The sequence below is a fragment of the Physella acuta genome, unplaced genomic scaffold (genome assembly GCF_028476545.2).
Source record: "Physella acuta isolate Inbredline_101_S28 unplaced genomic scaffold, ASM2847654v3 ptg000757l, whole genome shotgun sequence".
In the NCBI taxonomy this organism is placed as follows: domain Eukaryota; kingdom Metazoa; phylum Mollusca; class Gastropoda; family Physidae; genus Physella; species Physella acuta.
In genome coordinates this window covers 44,741-66,342 of record NW_026732275.1, presented here as the reverse complement: position 1 = coordinate 66,342, position 21,602 = coordinate 44,741, and the positions used below count along the sequence as shown (strand labels likewise).

General features: G+C 35.4%; 1 protein-coding gene across 2 annotated transcripts in view; it reads left to right on the top strand.

Annotated features, from left to right (window-relative positions):
• The window catches only part of LOC131950367 (kinesin-like protein KIF27), a 66,346-nt gene extending 49,462 nt beyond the window's left edge, over positions 1-16,884 (top strand). For both annotated transcript variants that reach the window (XM_059312469.1, XM_059312468.1), the window contains 7 exons: positions 46-160; positions 437-574; positions 673-863; positions 971-1,074; positions 13,623-13,764; positions 14,841-15,085; positions 15,811-16,884. In XM_059312469.1, coding sequence (XP_059168452.1) covers positions 46-160; positions 437-574; positions 673-863; positions 971-1,074; positions 13,623-13,764; positions 14,841-15,085; positions 15,811-15,842 — 967 coding nt within the window. In that variant the 3' untranslated portion in view covers positions 15,843-16,884. The remainder of the gene's footprint in view (positions 1-45; positions 161-436; positions 575-672; positions 864-970; positions 1,075-13,622; positions 13,765-14,840; positions 15,086-15,810) is intronic.
• Positions 16,885-21,602: the final 4,718 nt, after the last annotated feature.

The following is a 21,602-nucleotide window of genomic DNA, read 5'->3' as shown; positions in this document are numbered from 1 at the left end:
TAGTTGATATTAACAACCTAATTTAAGACTGAATGCTGTTTTTAGGTTGATTGAGATGGATGAAGCTATTGAAGCTCTAGATGCAGCCATCCAGTACAAAGATGAAAATATTCATGTAAGACAGATGGAAGTCAGACAGTCATTGCAAGCTTTAGCACAGGTTAACATTCTCATAATTTTGTTTTTTTTTAGTCAGAAATTACTTTTTATTAGTTGTTTATTTAAATTTTGTGCTATTTTTAAGAGGAATTTAGCTTATCTGTTTATGTATTTTTGTCTTTATCAGGTGAAAAGAATGAAAAAATAAAATGAATTAAAATATTTCTAAACTATAACCTATATGTTTATGTATTTTGTGTAAAAATATTGTCTACATGGAAATAAACTACGTATTCATAAAAATAAAAGGTTTGAACCAAAAAATACATTTTTTTAGAGTGAAGAAAGCTTAATATTGAGGCTGAATTCATTGACAGCTGTTGAGATCAGATTACTTCTTTCACGGTATTTTGACAAGGTTGTTGGTTTAAGGGATGAAGAAAGAAAACTTAATCTAAAATGCAGTGAAATGGAGGTACTTGTTAATTTTTTATAGAAAAATAATTTTAGCTGTATGGTTTGTTTATTAATTTATTTTACATATAGATCATGGCATATATCCTGTTTTATTAGGTAAAAAGTGATGAGCAAGAAAGATTGATTAGAGAATTAGAAGGAGCTTTACAGCGCTCAACATTAGAGCTTGATAGGAAATTAACACAGCAACAGAGAGAATATGAACAGAAGATTCAATTGTTGATGCATCAGCTGACAGAGCTAGGAGGTGATCCAAATGGTGGGGATAAGGATATATCTAAAGATAAGTAAGTCAAGCCAGTCTTTTCTTTTTTGTAAAATATTATATCTAACAAATTTTGCAACTTACATTCTAGTCAATATTAAAAATAATTGTGTACAAATATTCAAACAGGATTCAGAATCTGGAAAAAGATTTGTACTATTATAAGAAGACAGCTAGAGATCTCAGAAAAAAAATTAAAGATCTTCTTACTAGTGGTGGTATATCTCCTAGAGGTAATATTTTACATTTGACTGTAATATTTTTTTCTTCTTCCGTTTTAATGTATATTCAAAAAAATGTTTTAGAATCCTTTAAACTTTTAAAACAAAATCTTGTTTGTACGTTTAATATGTTAAATTCACACACTTAACTCCCTTGTATATATATATATATATACATATTCATAATTATCTACCTGTTTATACACAATATACACAAATCGTTATCTTCTAGGCTTTGCTCCATCCAATAATAGCCCTATCTAAATTTAAATGAAAACTAAAACATCTATATGTGCTGAAATAAAAAAAAATTAAACAACTATTCATAAAACCAAACTCAATTTAATAACACAGACACTTTAATTTGATTCAAAAATGTAACCTATCTACAGATCACCTGGAATTCCTCAATATTAATACTAATATAATAAGCCTCACATCATAGTATGAGTTACATCATTATACAGCAGTATATCTGGCTAATTTTTTGCATGCACCTCAGCAAATGGCCAGGCCATATGAAAAAACTGTCTGTCAGACGCTAAGCCCTCGAGGGCTAAAAAATATCGCAAGTGAACTTCTACTTGTATGAGCTATATTACGAAAAATCTAAATTTGCTGAATGACACCCCCCCCCCTTTCCTGATATTTTTGTGGTATCGTAGACCAACCCTGGAGGGTAGCAAAAACACTTTTTGACCGGAAAATACCCTTAAGGCCGTTATATTTGTCCAGATGCCGTATTTTCTCACTTCCCTCCCAATTGTTCCTATGCTACAGAATATTGTGTAATATTTACTTACATTCTTTAATAGACTATAGTTTGAAAGGTACTGAAAACATTTTAAGAAAAGGGACGCTACTCTAAATCTATGCATATACTTAAATTAAAATGTAACAATTCTAACATACTGGCCAGAACCCTTCGTAATAGTGAGGTAGAACATCTCAGTGACCACCCAGGTGTCAAGGGCATCACGAGACGCTGTTGGGAGCATCCAGTTACACTGATAGGTGCTTCCCCTGGTTTGGTTTACTCATTGAATGTAATAGTTGATTGTTTCCCTATTATAGGGTGGTCTTAAAAACATATGTTGGCACCATAGTCACAGGAGAGTCCCAGGTGCTCCAGGCCACCGGGCGCTGGAGCAGTTTGACAGTTGAATGAAGTAGTACCCTGTCCCCTGTATACGACGCCCAGTCAACAGATTCCAGGTGATAAGATGGTACTTTGGGAACTCTGGGCTCAAAATGCACTCTACTTCCTGGGGAGTCACCTCTTGAAAATTATTTTTTATTGAAGTACCATTCCCTTGGAGCATTCTCAATAACTTCCAAAAGTTTCACACAGACATATTTTCATACATGAATATACTAGCATACCCATCCCATGAGTTACCGCCCATATGCACATTCCACACATTGGTATTTAAATCTAGCATTTCTCTTGGCGTACAGTGCAGGTCAAACAGACAATGGAATACACACATTTATTTTCAATTGGACAACTACGCTTGGCCTTAGGGCTGGCGCTACCTATAAGGCGAACTAGGTGGTCGCCTAAGGCGCTATCCAAAGGTGGGGGCAAAAATGTGTGATCGCCATTATTAAAAGTACCTTATATTTAATAACTGATTATATTATATAAACTATAGACAGGCTAATATACAAAGATGTAGCGATCTATTTCGGCGCCCAGGGCGAACTATAAATTTTTGTGCACCCTCTTCAAATTAGGCCAATATAATTCAATATATGGTATTCGCGTTGGTGAAAATGCGCCCCCCCTCCCCTAAAATGGACATGTAGGGGCGCTTTTTACTAATCACTTTGCCTTTATATTTTGGTGTCACACAATTGATGCAGCCATCTATATTCTTCATTTAGACTATATAATTCAGTAATGAGCTTTTTATATTATCTACCAAACTAAATTATTTGTTGGTACTTCAAGATCCTAAACAGAATTTCAAAGTAGAAATCTTCTATACTAACTTGGATATGGGCTTACAGTCTTTGAAAGAGAGGTTCCAACAATTAGGACAACATAATATTCTATTTGGCTATCTTTATGATGTATCCAATATCAATAAAAAGACACCTGCGGATTTACTTACGACTGCAATCAATTAGAAACTTCATTAATGCATCATGCTAATAAAGTTATTGATGCTGATGAACTTTTCAACGAGCCTCAATTCCTAAGCAGGTGTTAAGATTAGATGTCCTCTACATAGAACAACCAAAATTTGTAAGATTGTGTACCAAATGTTGCTTCCTTAACACTTACAGGGGCGGAATTACTATAACACCACACCCCGCAATATGGGGGGGGGGGGGGGGAATGGGGGTGAGACGACGCAGGCCATTTAGGGGAGGGGGAACAAAATCAGACACAAAAATATTTTTCTGCACCTTGAAAAGACAAGTGGTTTTGTGAAAACAAAAAAAATAGACTGCAGCAGTGATTGTTCTACAGTAACTAACACATACTGTTGCGTAGAGAATAAATTGTAGTATTTAAAATAAGCAAACCTTAAACCACTTCCATGACAATATTCATAATTTTTGGCTGGCATAAATGAGTTATTTTAAACCAGATTATTTCAGACGAGAAATGAGTTTCAGCCTATCTCTGTGTGGTTTGTTGTCTTATGGTGGGTATACTTTGCAATGAAAAAGGTTACATAGTTTGATTTAAAAATTTAGTGAGACAGTCTAATTATATATATATATATATATATATATATATATATATATATATATATATATATATATATATATATATATATATATATATATATATATATATATGGGGGCCCGAAAGAATTTGCAGGGGGAAGGGGGGGGGGGGGCATTTTAATAAGTTTTGCCTAGGGCGCTATATAATCTGGCGCCGGCACTGCTTGGCCTACATTACAGTTCACAGGTGAAACAGACAATGGAATACATACATTTATTTTAAATTGGACAACTACGCTTGGCCTATGGCACAGGTCAAGCAGAAAATCTTATATGTGTATTTCTTTTCAATTGGACACTTGTGCTAGATTAAGATTAAAAATAATTAAATGTTGCTCAAGATTCAGAAATTTAATTTTTTTCAGAACACAAATTAATTAGTCCAAATTTTCCACTGATATTTTCAGTTAAATATTATTAAAAATAGGGAAAAGTAATCTTAAATGTTGCCGTTTTTTAAACGAAACATACACCTGCAAAGCCTGGTTTTTTACTTTGTCTTGTTTGTGGAAGAAAAAATACCATACCGACTATTTTAATAACTACCTACAGCTATTCCTGAAGTATAAATAACAATGTGGCTTGGCTATCAAAATGGTTAATCTATCTATCCATCCATCTATCTATCTATCTATCTATCTATCTATCTATCTATCTATCTATCTATCTATCTATCTATCTATCTATCTATCTATCTATCTATCTATCTATCTATCCATCCATCCATCCATCCATCCATCCATCCATCCATCCATCCATCCATCCATCCATCCATCCATCCATCCATCCATATATATATATATATATATATATATATATATATATATATATATATATATATATATATATATATATATATATATATATATATATATATATATATATATATATATATATATAAAGCAATGTATGTGTGTGTATATGTGTTTCTGTATGTCTGCATGTCTGTCTTTTATGCCTTACTACACCTTTCATGAAACTTTGGTAAGTTGTTGAGAATACTCCTTGGGAAGTTTCTGCAAAAAACCATGAAACTTTGGGGAGATAATTAGTACCCTACAGGGAGGGTTTCTGTAAAAAATATTTTTTAATTTTGTACGGGTGGCGCCCCGGGAGGGTGCAATTTTTCTTTATATATGGTTAATAAAATAAATAAAAGTTGGATGAGGTTCGACACCGTTCATCCGAATGCCATAAAATTTTGGGGAGTTGATGAGAATACTCCTGAGAAGGTTTCTGTGAAGAAAATAATAAAAATTTGGCGCCGCCCGCGAGGGTGTGATTTTTGTCAATAGCCCCCAGAGTTCCAGAGCGGCTGTGTTAGCACTTTGCATCCATTAATCGTGCGTCCTGCATGGCGGGTAAGGTGTACTACTATATACAGCATTAAAACTTCAACAAGCGCCAGTATATTGCACGACCCGAAGCGCCCTGGGAGCACTATGGCCCTTACGTTCGTTTAAAAAAAGGTCATACAAAAATCATTGACTATATCGAACTAGGCGTGTCCCTTGGCACCTCTGCAGGGTTCGATTTGGCACCCTGGGCTTTCCTGTGAGTGCAATGGCACCTAAGTTAGATCTAAACAGTGCGGTGGACAATGGATAAGATGGGGCCTCAGAGTCGCTCACTAAATTGAATCAGGCGTGTCCGCCGGCGCCCTGTAAAGATGCGATTTGGCTGCAAACAAAAATTTCAGTTTCGGTTCCTAAAGTCTCACATGGGCCGCTAAGGGCCCTGTAAGAAAAAAAATTTGAATAGTCAGATACATTTTTTTTCCTTTTGTCCATAAAAAAATCCAAACAATTGCAAAGCCTACAGTTCTCGAAAAAATGAAAATATTTCAATAAGCGTCTATTTTTAGATGATCCAATCAGAAACTGAGATCGAGAATCTAATAATACAAAATTAGTAACGCTAACAAATTGCATCAGTCACACTAATGTTTATAATTTTTTTTTCAACGTGTTAAAGAAAAATCCTGTTTATGCAATCTGCATCATTGTTTAGCACTCTAGGTTATATTGTGAGCACTATGGCGCCTACATTAGTTTAGTGCAGGGGTCTCCAAACTACGGCCCGCGGGCCGGATGCGGCCCGCGAGGTCCTCTTATCCGGCCCGCGGAGATCTTTTTGTCCACGGAATAAACATTTATTTGTGATGGCTGAGAAATTTTCTCAGAAAAATCACGACATGCCTGGAAGAAACTGGCCCCCGAACTGAAATTTAATATTTAATGCGGCCCTCGGACTGAAAAGTTTGGAGACCCCTGGTTTAGTGTAATCTAGGGTTCCAGAGAGCGCCCCTCCACGTCCCTGACAAATGGGTTGTCGCCAAAGTGTGTTCTACCTCACAATCACTTTGAGTGATTAACGTACTCTCAAGGTTTTCATGTGGAAGTGTAGGTAAACCCTTGTCCTGATATTTATGATCCAAGCGCAGGCATTGTTTACATTTAAAGTTTTAGAAAACAGGGTCACACATCTAAGAATATAGGATTGGTTCATATTTCTACAGTTTTTAAATGGGTCATTCAAACTATAAAATGCTCTTTAAAAACAATCATCAAGTTATGCTCATTTTCTGCACACATGAATGTATTACTTAAGTCTCCCATTTGAAGAAAAGTAAAATTTCACTGCTGTTTTCTGGTACCTTTGGATGACATGAAACTCTTAGCACAAAATAGTTGTTTTCAGTTTGTGGACAGCAGTGTGAATAACATGACATGTGAAATTGGTCACATTTTTATGTGTAAAATAAATCCAGCATACATCTCCCATGATTTTTAATTGCTCTGCCTCTTTTACTGTCTTCAGAAAAACACATTACTGAACTAACAGCATCTTATACCAGATAAATGTTAAAACCTAAATTTGTGTTATTTTTCCATCTGATATGGCTAGCATGAATTAAAACTGCTAAATTAAATTAGGCTTCAAATTTTCATTTTATGAAATCTCAGACCTTATATAACCACTTTCTTTTTCTGCAGAACATTATCTCCACAATTTTTTAATTCCCCTCCATTGATGCACTTAAGTTCTAAGATCTCAGAAACATACTGGTACTTAGTACTAGTAGATATAGATTTTATAAGAATTTATGCTTCAGATTTTTGTTGAAATCTGTGTCAGAATTGGGATGTTTAACAGTACTTTCTCTAAAAACATTCTTTCTTCTCTAAATTTTTCTAAAGAAATTTCAATTTCTAGAAAATTAATTTTATTTTAATTAAGTAGATATTAATGGATGCAATTGTAAGCTTAAAATATAAATAAAAAAATTAAAAAAAATAATAAATAAATAAATAAATAAATATATATATATATATATATATATATATATATATATATATATATATATATATACTAGCGTACCCGTCCCCGCGTGTTGCTGCGGGAATATAAGTAAGTCCGACGGAATAAATAAGAAGGGTTTCATCCATGGGTTACCAATCCTATGTTCTAGGACGCGTAACCTTGTTTTCTAAAAGTGAGTTATTTAAATGTAAACAATGCCTTCGCTTGGATCATAAATATAGGGACAAGGGTTTACCTACACTACCAACACTACCGCAAGAAAACCTTATGTTAATCACTCACCAAAATAATAAAGTAGAACACACTTCGATGATCGCCCATGTGTAAAGGGGCGCTCTCGGGAGCCGCTGATTACACTAACGCAGAGGCGTCGCGTATGGCCCCTGGCTACAACTAACATAGGTGCCACAGTGCTCACAGAATAACCTAGAGCGCCAAATAGCATCCGGAAACAATGATGCAGATTGCGTCGATCGCTTAAGTGACACAAATCAACAGGATTTTTAACACATAGAAAAAAAGAAAATTTGACGTGTTATAAACATCAGTGTGGCTGATGCAATTTGTTAGCGTTACTAATGATGTATTATTAGAAGCTCGATCTCAATTTATGATTGGATCGTTTAAAAATAGATGCTAATTGCATCATTCGCAAAGTGATGAAACTGTACAGAAGGATTTCCTTGCGTAACAAAGTTATTTTTAGAAGTATTACTTTTATTTTTTATTTGATTTGCCCTTCTAAACTTAATTTTTTATGGAAATAGTTTCATTATTTTGAGAACAGTAGGCTTTGGAATTGTTTCGACTTTTTACGGAGAAAAGGAAACAACCCAGTGTTAAAAATGTACACTTGGTTAATTTTCCTGATTATTAAAAAAAACCTTTTACAGGACCCTCAGCAGCCCTCATGAGCCTTTGGAGTCCGAAACTAAATTTTTTGTTTGCAGCCAGATCGCACCCTACCAGGGCGCCGGCTGACACGTCTGATTCAATTTATCGAGCGACTGTAACGGCCCATCTTATCCATTGTCTACCGCACTGTTTAGAACGAACGTAGGTGCAATTGCGCTCACAGGAGATCCCAGGGCGCCAAATTGATCCCTGCAGGGGCGCCAGGGGAAGCGCCTAGTTCGATATAGTCAATGAGTCTTCTTGTCCATCGTATCTTTAGTGTATAGCCTTTTTTTTAATTAACGTAGGCGCCATAGTGTTCGCAGGGGAGCCCGGGGCGCTTCCGGTCGTGCAATCTATGGGGGACCGATGGTTGCGCCTGTTGAAGTTTTAACGCTGACTTCAATAGTACCCCTTACCCACTGTGCAAGGCGAACGATTAACAGATGCCACGTGCTAACATAGCAGCTCTTGAACTCTTGGTGCCAAATTGTGTATTGACGAAAATTGCACCCTCACAGGCGCCACCCATATCATATTTTCATTATTTTGTTCACAGAAACCTTCTCGGGAGTATTCTCATCAACTCCCCAAAGTATTATGATACTCAGATGATAGATGTCGAACCAAGTCTGACTTTTCTTTTTATATACAGTACATAGAGAAAAATCGCACCCTCCCGTGGCGCCGCCCTTGCAAAATTAAAAATGATTTTTTTTTTTACAAAAACCCTTCCCAACAGTGTTCTAGTGAACTCACCAAAATTTGATGGCGATAGGATGATGGGCTAAAACTGCAATCGACTTTTATTTTTTATATACCGTATATAGTGAAAAATCGCACCCTCCCGTGGCTCCGCCCTTGCTCCGCCCTTGCAAAATTAAAAAAAAAATTTTTTTGCAGAACCCTTCCAGGTAGTGTTCTAATCAACTCCCCAAAGTTTGATGGCGGGCGATCGGATTAATGCTGTGAAACTGCAATCGACGTTAATTTTTATTTACCGTATATAGTGAAAAATCGCCGCCCTTGAAATTAAAATTATTTTTGCACAGACACCTCCCCAGCAATATTCTCAACATCTTCCCAAAGTTTCATAGCGATCGTGTGAACAGTGTCACTGATGCAATCACTTTTATTATTTTTATATACCACATGTAGAGAAAAATCGAACCCTCCCGAGGCGCCGCCCTTGCAAAATTTAAAAAAAAATTGTTTACAGAACCCTTCCCTAGAGTGTTCTAATGAACTCCCAAAAGTCTCATGGCTATCGGGTGAATAATGTCAAACCAAAATCGACTTTTATTTTTATATACCATACATAGAGCAAAAACAAATTGTGCCCTGTCGGGGCGCCACCCCTGCGAATTTGAAATATTTTTTTCCGCAGACACATCCCCAGGAATATCCACAACAACTTCCCAGTTTCATATATATATATATATATATATATATATATATATATATATATATATATATATATATATATATATATATATATATACATACACATACATATATATACATACATATATATATACATACACATACATATATATATACATACACATACATATATATATACATACACATACATATATATATACATACACATACATATATATATATACATACACATACATATATATATACATACACATACATATATATATACCTATACATATATATATACACATACCTATATATATATATATATATACACATACCTATACATATATATATACAAGTACCTATACATATGTATATACACATACATATATACACATACATATATAAATACACATACATATATAAATACACATACATATATATATACACATACATATATATATACACATACATATATATATACACATACATATATATATACACATACATATATATATACACATACATATATATACACATACATATATATATATACACATACATATATATATATATATACACATACATATATATATATATACACACATACATATATATATATATACACATACATATATATATACACATACATATATATATATATATATATATATATATATATATATATATATATATATATATATATACATACATATATATATATATACACATACATATATATTGTTACGACTCCCTCTTTTCTAATCCTTTCGAACTAGTCAGGGAATCGTAAACAAGAAGAAGAAAAATAAAAATAAACGAGCCGGCCCGCGGCATAACATACGCCGCTATTTAGTTGTTTCTAATTTTCAGTAATTCATAATTTGAGAATTCGACAGTACCAACGCTGACACTGAAAATATTTCTTTAAAACACTAAGTAGCTCGTTAAGGACCATAACCCCCCCCCCTTCCTTCCCCCCTCCCCCCCCTACTTTTAAAATCGTTGGCTCTGCTTGTAAACATTTAGAGTGAACACAGCTCACTAAAACCATGTAGGGGTGGGGAGGTAGGGAGCGCGTTTGCAGCTTGTTTTCTAACGGCTCGAAGAAGAGAATTATATATATAGATAAAAGCCAACTTCAGTAATCTCTATTTATTTGCCACAAATTACACACTTAAAGTTAACCCGCCACCGAAGTACAACAATCAGAAATATACACACAACTAGCTACGACAATTAAAGTTCTTGGTACGGCTACCCTACTTGTCCCTAACTGTCTATCTAGCCTAGGTCTACTACAGTACAGGCATCTCTTGGCTGTCCACTAGCTCACAGAGACGCCCCATGTCTGTCTCCTCTAGACCTAGCTATCCGAGACGTGTCCGTCCGTCTCCGTGTGTGTGTCCCGAGTGTCTGCTGTCTACCCTCCTAAAGTACTCGTCCCCCGTTCTTCACCGTGGGAACGATTTTAATTATAGCTGACCCTAGGTCAGATCCGTCCATGACCGTCCACTCGGCCCTGTGCGATCTGGAAGGTTTTCCCAGCCGTAAATCACGAGCTGTTGGCCACGTTAATAGCTGGGACCCCAAGACACCAGGTATGCGCCGCCCACAGCGTGGAACCCAATCCGGTATGGCCGTCACGGCCCAAAGGTTCACACGGCCAGCACTGGTCAGCCTCTGACCACCGCCAGGTTGATGGATGAGCGTGAGATCGCTACCCCAACATACGGGTCAGCCCAGGTCAAACATCAGGTGGTCGTAACACCTCCTCCCTTCGAGAAATTAATTCACCGCAAGGGGAATTAATTGAATATCATTTAGACCACCACCCCAATCTCACAACTCCTCAAAAGTCCCAGAATAAACCTAAATAGGACTAAAACAGTTTAACATCATCATCATCAAAAAGATAAGAAACGTGGATGATTTAGTCACAATATCAAGTTTGACTAGATACCCCAAACATAATGTCATCAAACTTAGACATCAAAGTAAATAAAACCGCAAATCTGCAACACATGTGTCACTGTCGCAAATAATCTTAATGTTGAAAAAAACAGTCTTCGTTTTACTGATAGTTACGTCATCAGTCAACAAAACCTGTCAATACAATTCATCATCATGTAAAACATCAATAACACTTTTTTTTCAAACAAGACATGTATAAGGGTACATTCTTTAAGCCTGAAAACAGTTCATTTTGATTAGAACACTTGCATCCTGGGAAAACATGAAACAGTCTATCTTGGGAACAGTTCTAATAGGTTTGAAACACAAATTAGTTTTCCGTCTTTCGGGTCATCATGAGTCCGTAAACATAAAACTTAAGCCGAACTTTATACCGGCGCAGCACAATTTTAGTGACGGAGTTATTGTCCGTCCACAACAACAACAACTCGCCCATAAGGCGTGGTTTCACAGTACTGCTTGCAATGTAGCCATGTTTTGACACGATGTTAATCCTGAACATCGAGTCATACAAAAAGGGAACGATTACACGCCCCGTCTCCGTGAAAGCGATGGGGTATGCGCTCGCATGTACACACCCTCGGTTGGCGGGAATAGCGTGACCCGCTGAGGTCACCGTCTCCGGGTTGTTGGTCTTGACCGGGTCGGTCAGAAAACCGTAAATCACCTCCAAGGTTAGGGGAGGGAAGCCTGAGTTAGGCTCAACTCCAAAACAAGAGGTAACGACTTCACACGTCACCGACGCTGACAATAGATTCATTGTCTCCTCGAACATGGGATGTAGAACACCATCCACGTGACCTCCAGGTGAGGTCATGGCCTCCAGGTTGCTGGACTTGGTCGGGGAGAAATCAAACACTGCTGTGATAATGGGAGGACAGCCCGTGTTAGGCTCACCTCCAAGACAATGGGTAACGATTTCGTCCGTTACTGATGCTGGCAAAAGATTCGTTGACTCGTCTAACCGAAGGTGTGGGTCACCATTCACATGACCTCCAGTTAAGGTCATGACGCCTTCAAGACCACAAGTAGTAAGGTCTTGATCAGATGCAGTTACTGGTTCAGGTTCAGACGAGGACAGCCTGTTCTCATGGGTATTCACTCTCTCGGTGGTTACCGTGATTTCAGCGGTGGTTGTATCCACTGGGTCAGATATTGACAGCCCCTTTTCATGACTGGCCAACATCAGAGTGGTTACCGTGATTTCAGCGGTGGTTGTATCCACTGGGTCAGATATTGACAGCCCCTTTTCATGACTGGTCAACATTAGAGTGGTCGCCGTGATTTTATTCAAACCAATAACTTGCTGAATGCCTTCAGTACTCGTCGGCACACAACTCTCGACTCGTAAGCTATCAGCACGTTTTGACGTTTGTGCTGATTCTGCTAGGTTAGAGTCGACTTCAGGGACTGAGCCAAAGCTAGTGGCAGCCTTAGTCTGAGACTGACAAAACTCACTACCAACTCTATCAGACAACAAACTATCTTCATCTCTATACCGATCCTCGGAAACTACTACACTAGCCTGAGAGAAAACAGAGACAGATTCTGGAAAGTCAAACAACCCACTAAGCTGCGCCTCCTCCCATAGCCTAAGTAAATCCCGTTCCCTCCTGATCTCTAATAGTTTAACTTCATGTCCGAACAGTTTCTCTAAACTTTTAATGTCAATTTCCTTCCAAGATTCTGACATGAATATATCCCTCCTGATCTCTAACTACTTATCCTCTTTTTCTCTCGCGATCTCTAACAACTTAACTTGAAACTTTCTCTCAATTTCTTCAACCCTAATACGTCCGATCTCATAATATTCTATCGAGTCTAGACACTCCTCCTCTAATCTACCTGTATTTACCAACTCAACACAAATATGATCTCGTAGAACTCTATCTCTATCCGAGACATCAACCTCTAGTCCTAGCTCCTCAACTAGACGCAACAACTCTACGCGACAAAACCTGTCTAAAACTTCTAGAGTTGGACACTCAATAAAACTCATTACTTATATATATATATATATACACACATACATATATATATACACATACATATATATACATATATATACACATACATATATATACATATATATACACATACATATATATACACATACATATATATACACATACATACACATACATATATATATATATATATATATATATATATATATATATATATATATATATATATATATATATATATATATATATTGTGTGGCTTTTTAAAATAATCAGCCGCAGAAGAAGTGGGTTTGATCAGTTGCTCTGTGCAAAGTGTTGATTCAGAGACACCCACCCCAAGGGAGAGCCATCAGTATCAGTCATCTTCACATCCAGCAGAACTGAATCGTAGTACAAACAGAAATTACATCAACAGGTGATTTATGTGATACTTAATTTGTTTCTTTCTATGTCACATATATATATATATATATATATATAATATACATTTATTTTTATATATTTTATAAATATTAAGATATATAGGCCTATATTTTATAAATATTAAGATATATTTATATAAATATTCCTATAATATTACTATATATATATTCATATACATTCAAATTCATTAATATATATTCATATTTATTTATATATATTTATATTTATTTATTTTTATTTATGTATATAAACTAGCAGTCAGGGTTATTATACAGGTAAGTTTTTCACTAAGGCAGTACAGAGCCTGGTTGGCTGATATATACATAAACTAGCCGTCCCTGCACTGGCATCTGTGAAAAACTTATTGGTAAAGGACTGTGACTTGTGTTTTTATTAAGCAGCGTATACCCAGCATTGCCCCGGTTTAGAAAATATATTACTTTTTCAATAAAATGTCTTTATACAAATATGGATGTTTGCCAAAATCGCACATAACCGGAAACCTAACTCTTAACTTAAGCCTAACCACAAATGCAAACGTAATGCAAACACGAACACAGTACAAATGTAAAACCAAACACAAAGGAACACAAACATAATACAGACCAATATCAATTTTCTCAACAGAAATTTTAACCCCTTTTTATATTAGACTTCACACTTAGTCGCTTCACCTAGACCTAGAATTAATGAGCAGTTGAACCTTATTTTATTAGACTATCATCTACAACTAATGCCACTCTTTTTGTGTACTTATTGTGAGTTTCAACTTTATAGGCTAAAGTTTCTTTTCTTCTGACTTAATACAATCATTTCTTCTGAGTTTCATGTGATGTCATTTTCTTTGCCTGTGAAAGATTTTAATTTCAAGTTTTCTTTATATGCAAGTCTTCCACAAACATACAGAGACACAGATATTAGATTGATCTTGATACACAGACATAAAAGAAATAATATATAGATCTGGATCTAATATTTTGTGAAATCCATTTAAGTCATTAAAATTATAGAATTTAAAAGCTGCTTTATACAAATTATTTAACTAGTTACTACAATATGTAATTGTAGGCACAGAGATAGCTCAAACCGTAGTGCAGAGCAGGATTATTCTTCACGACCATCTTCTTCTAGAGCATCACAACTTAATTTATCTTCTAGATCTTCAACTTCAAGAATACAAAATGTAATACAAAATGAGAACATATCATCTCCAGTCAAAATATCCAAACGTGATCTTAGGCCAATGTCAGAAGAGGAAGTTTCACTTCGAAGATCTAATTTGTCATCTAATTGCAATGGTCAGATGATTGCAGGTAATAAATTATTTCTGTTTGTATGTCACATACACTTAATTCCTTTTCCTTATTTAAGAATATACAACAAGGTATGTCAAACAGCCCAAAAAAATGCTGCTTTCGCCCGCGTCGCCCAAAAATAGCTGTTTGTTTCATATTTTCTTTAATAAAAAGGGTTTGTATAGTAATAAGCTTAGTACCATTAAAAAGTAAATTACACAATATATCTAATTTATTGAAAACTATCACTGAGAGGATTTTACTGATTTAAATCTTTCTGAATCATTATAAGTGTATATGTATGTACAGAACAGCCCCCCACACCCGACTGATCTGTCAAGTAAATTTGGGAAAACACGTAATGAGCTACCTAAAGCTGGGGCGGACCCTGTGAGACTCAAATTCCGACCAAAAACAACAAAATAATTTTTTTTGCACATTGATAGACTAATGGTTTTTTTTCCACAAATTTAGGCTTTCACAATTTTAGGCGGGTATAAGTGAGATATTGAAAAGTATTTTTTTTTATGTTCGAAAGATAGAGTTTTTTGCGTCATATATTCTCTTACAAACATGGCACTTTTTAGGATGTTGAAAAATTTTGAATTCTTAAATAGCAGCTTTCAAAGAAGCTCTCGGACCATTTTAAAAAATCAGTTTGACATACCTAATACAACCATTGTGTTTTATGCAACTGACTTTACTTTAATTATCTGTAATTTTATATATCTGTGTTGTTTTAGATTCACTTGAAATAGATGGCAATAATCCCTAAGATAGAAGATTCCAGAATATACTACATTTTGCAGAATATGTAATACAAGTTAAACAGTAATAACTAAGTATGTACAAGACAGAGACTTTACAATTGATTTGTATGTAGACAGATTAATGTAACTTTTTGTGTGATTGTTTAAACAGACTGAATGAATACACAGAGTAAACAATAAATTATGTTCTTTCTACTTTTCTAAAATATTTGTATTTATTTGATTATTTTCTAACTTTCATGTTATGTATTTATTGGTTAATGATACATTGTTTATATTTGCATAAATAGAAATTTATTTAATCTACTAGCCACCAAGTGCATGGCATTTTCTAAACAATTCATTCTGTTTACTAAAAAAAAAACTATCCTCCTACAATAATAATTCTACAACTAATTTTGATAAAAACTGACATCAGTTATGAGAGTACTTTGTACTTCTGCTTATTCTGTGATATTAATTTATATTGTGTACTTTTTTTATAATCTCAAGAAAAAACTATTTGCCTTCTCTAAGATCTGATGTTTTTTTTGCTGCCATTTTTGTATACATTTTAGAAAATGAAAAAAAATTAATTTTTGTCAGTGTAACTCCATCCATTTTACATTATATTTTCTATTGAAAAAATTATACTTTTAATCCCTCCATTTTAAAATATAATACACTTTTAATCAACATTCCAAGTATTCTGTTCTCTGATGAGAGAGTTATGTTAACTGTCAAACATGAAATGGTTCGTAATGTGTGCTTAGATGTAGTGTTGATACTCAACAATGACCTTAAATCAAAGACTTGATTTTCAATTTAAGATTTGTTCTCATGACTTAAAAAAGCAACTTTATTTATACTCTATGGGTTAAAATTTCTACTGTTATAATGATGTGGTAGTTACTGTAACAAAAGCCATTAAAATCTGTATACCAACAATTTCAATTTAAAAAAATTTTTGTTTTTGATGTAGTCTGCCGCTTTCTAATCAAATTCAGTACTTTTCAAATCTGGATCAGCTGCATAAACAGAGCCAATACTGAATAAATGCCAATTTTCTTTGTCTTGAAGGTTGTTGTTTTTTTTTTTGGAATACTTTGTGTTGTTTATAGATTTTAGATGTTTAATAAATAAGAGTTTATAATCAAGGGATTCTGGAGAGTAATTTTTAAGTATTGCTTTAACTTAAATCTGTCAAACACTACTTTTTCTTAGTGCCATGCTGTGATATGTTCAGTTTTCTTGTACCAGAGAGATGAAACTGCTAACGACAACCTACACTGTGGTATCACATTTAAGTTTAAATTAGACTAGCCGAGGTAAATGTTATTTGTAAACGGCCGTTTAAAGTTTCATTTAAAGGCATTCTTAATGTTAGTTTGATCATAATGGTGGGAATACAATTTTACCTGATGTCAGAACATTAACATGATATGAAGGCCGATTGCTTTAATGTATACCTTTCTTAACAAAATTAGTATACTACTTAATAACCATTTTAAAAAGAAGACTATAAGAGCAACTATCCTTTTTTTTATGTAATCAAAGAACTGGGGAAATTAAAAGTTGAATACAAGGCCGTGGTCACTCCATGTCAATTTTTGGTAAGTTTAAACTCAAATATTGAGATGACTAATTTTCCCGGTAAAAAAGAGTTAACAGAAAACTTTGGCAAGAACAATGTCCTGCAACTTACCTGCAAGTACCCGATCTAATAGGTGTGAGTAACAAATAAATCAAACATCACCTTTATTATAATTTATTACGTTTTTACCAAATTGCAAATTTATCGTTTCCCTTCTGTACCCAGGCTACATGGGGGCCGCTAAATTGCAACTTATAATAAGAGTTAACTTAAAACGCTATATACTTCAAACTACATTATTTGACCACCTTTTAACGTCAACATCCTTGATATTTTGTGAGGCTGTAGACCAATGCTCAGGGGAACCCCAAAAAGCGTGTCGCCTCAAGTGGAAACCGTTAAAGGGGTAAAAGCTGACCACCTTATTTCCTAATACAAACAGTAAATTTTTTGTGAAAAATTTATGATTATTTTCAGGCTTACGTTTTTTTTTTACAATCAGTATCATAGCTTTTAAACTTGTTTGAATATTGTTTATCAAGGAGTGATCTTTGTAAAAGTCAAGTTAGTTGACTCCTTAGCAAGCCGAAAGGAAAAAGAAAAAAAAAAACGGGAAATTTAGAGCAGTGGTTCTTAACCTGGGCTTGATCAAACCCCAGGATTTGGTGAATCTGTCTCAGGGGTTTGGCGGAGAGAAAGACAACTTCCCCACTAAAATGATCTTCGATCGGATTTTGTCAGATAAAACTGTTAAGAAGGGTGATGTGAAATTGGTGGGGTTTAGTAACTCCAAATAGTCCAAAAAGGTTAAGATGGTTAAGACACTGCTAAGAACCCTGATGGTTTGTAGACTTCTTCAGGGAAGGAGTCTCCCCCCCCCCCCCCAGGAGATGCCAGAAAGAAACTCTGGGCAAGGGTCATAAATGAGGTCATACTCTTAGGGGGAGAGTGGGGGGGGGTCCGTAATTTTGTGATGGTGCGTGATGAGATACACGCGTCTTCATGTTCATTAGTAGCGCAATGGTTTTAGTCATGAAGCTTTATTGTAAATTTTTAATATTTAAAGTACTGAAAATAAAATGCATGAATTGATAAAGTGCAATATGGTAAGTAAAACAGATATTTTAAATACTGCCTTTTATTCATTTTATACACTGAACGTACTGTTTACTAATTATTATTCTATCTTTCGATTTGCTTACAAGCTGGGGGTTTTATAGTCATTCACTGAATCAGGCGCGTCCGCCGGTGCTCGGACATGGTGTGATTTAGCACCATGGGCTAGACTAGGGGTCTCCAAACTGCGGCCCGCAAGATCTTCTCATCCGGCCCGCGGATATCTTTTTGTCCACGGAAATTTTTTTTTTTGTTGGAGGTGGCTGAGGAACTTTGTCCAGAAAATTCATAACAATTTGAAAATCTAGCTTAGTGTGCAACTACCGTTGCCTACCATGTTGCAGACATTGGTATAAACACTGTGACTTAAATTGCTAAAAATGTAAGCAAGTTTCGCCATTTTTCAATTGCAATGGATGAGTCGCTGGACAGCGGTTCCACCTCTCAACTGCTTGTGTTTATTAGAGATATGGATGAAGACATGAACATAACACAAGAGCTGGCCTTTATGACACTGTTACCGGAGAGGATATATTCAATGAGTTTAAAAAAATTTGCTGATTTATAACTTGGACTGGACTAACCTCAGTTACCTGACTGTTGATGGAGGAAAGAACATGAGTGGCATAAAGAAAGGCTTGATTGGACAATCAGATGTGTAATGAGAAAAACATTCTACAACCAATGTTCCTGCACTGTGTGCTTAATATATGGACATACGCAGTGTAGCGAATCCTGTGTTGAAGATGGTGAATTAATAAGGTCACATTGTCACATGGGCTCAACCACATATAGTTCAGAGACATGTTGAAAGATACAAACACAGAATCGCAAGATTTACCAATAAGATGATTAACTTGTGAGAAAGTTCTGAGCAGGGTATTTAAGTTAAGAAAGGAAATAGGTGACATTATGGAAAATAAAGCAAGCCGCTGCCATTAATGTCTGACGAAAAGTATAGAAACTGGCCTCTGCTGCAAACATAACATGTCATTTAAATTTCCTGAACCTAAAACTACAAGAGAGGGAAATCTAGTTTCTGATCTATACACCCACCTAAAGGCCTTCTGAGAGTGTTTCTTTCAGTATTTGTTCTCCGGGGGGAGGGGTGGACGACGACACTTGAAATTTGTATATATGTCTATATAAATTATATTTCGTGGGGGGGGGGGGGGGGGGAAGAAAGAGGGGAGGTAGCCATTCTTCGGGGGCGGGGACTCTACCACCCCGAAGAGATGCCTGGAAAAAACTCTGGCCCCCGAACTGATTTTCTATATTTAATGCGGCCCTCGGGCTGAAAAGTTTGGAAACCCCTGGGCTAGACTGTGAACGTTTGTGTTGTGTTTGTATTGTGTTTAGTTTTGTTCTGTTTCCAAGTTGGTACATTTAAAAAAGATTTACCGTGGCGGAGCACTGGTGTGCACCAAGTAAAATATATGTCAGTACTTGTTACTTTGAAAATTGACTCTAAAAGTAGACGTTTGGGAAACGGATCTGTTTTCTGCCATAATTCGTCTTCTTCTCTTCTTAATCCTGTTCATGCCCAAGATACATGGGGCAGATGAAGTAGAGTTCATCTGATTCATTGACCTCGGCATATGAAGGGATAGTTTGGTCATCACTATGCCCAGCCGCCTTTGTTTCCCTAAAGTAAGTTAGGTACCCATCAGAGCTGAGTGGACTCCGTGACATTCCACTGATTTGAACCCGGATTTGAACTCGGAACTCTCGGGTTAGCAGTGTAGCTCTCTACCGCTAGGCTGTTCCTTTCATAATTTTGCTCTAGTATTTGTCACAATGATGTGGTCATGTATTGGTATATATATCTATATTTATATGTATATTTTTTGCACCCTTAATGTTTCTAAAAACTTAAATTTTGAAAAAATTGTAAAGGGAGGGCTGTCGGTTTCGTTATCAAGAATAATTAGAAATGTATAGAAATAGTTAAAGTTTAACATAGTTATAAGTATGTTTATGCTTTGGTGACACTTCTGTGTGTTTATATTGTTGATATTGTGCATTTCCTGGTTTATAAGCCCTCACTGCATTGAGATGTTAAAAAAAAAGTTTTCAGCTGAATGATAGTGGTTAACCTACATTTTGAATCTTATGTATATACCAATCAGAGATGGGTGGTAACTAGCCCCTAAATAAAATTGCAAGTGTATCTACAGATACACCTCCAACAGTTGTAACTAACAGGTTATTTTAGAATATAAAAAACCCAAATAAGACTAAAACTAAAACCTAGACATTCCATTTTAATATCCCAATTAGTAATGCCAATAATCATAAACACAATAATACATCTTCTAAATCTACATACAAAAGCATCATGGCAAAAAAAAAATATGGTCTATATCTCTGACCATTATTACTAAATTCCACTTTGTCAAGAGCTTACCATAGAAATATAAAGGAAAACAAAACAATTTAAAGCCTTGTAAACATTCTTTAAAAATACGTTAGAACAGGCTGGTTCTGTAGCCATTCATATAAATTAAATAGATATAAATACTCTTAGGGGAGGGTGTAAAAGTTTTTTGATCTTTCAGGAAGGTGCATTATTTAAAAGTTTAAAAACCATCAACATAAAGTATGATGACAAAGAAAAAAATACAGAGGGTGAATCAAAATGTGTAAAGAATTTAAATCACTTAATAATGCAGCAAGCAATTTAACTACACATTTAGTTTTGAATAGTGAAAGCTTGGGCAAACACTTTTAAAAATCTAATCTATATATAATATAAAAAGCAATGTATGTGTGTGTGTCTATTTTTTATGCATCACTACACCTTTTCTTTAGATCGCCTCGAAACTTTGGAAAGTTGTTGAGGTTTCTGCGAAAAAAAAATTTTCAAATATGCAGGGGTGGTGCCCCGGCAGGGAGCGGTTAGATTCTTCTTTATATATGGCATTTAAAAATAAAAGATTGCGGTTTGACATTGTTCATCCGATCGCCATGAAACATTTGGGAGCTGATTGTTACAAGATGAGGACAGGGTTGACAGTTGAAGACAATGTACACAGAAGACGACGATCCAATATAAATAAGACAGGACGGCGTTGAT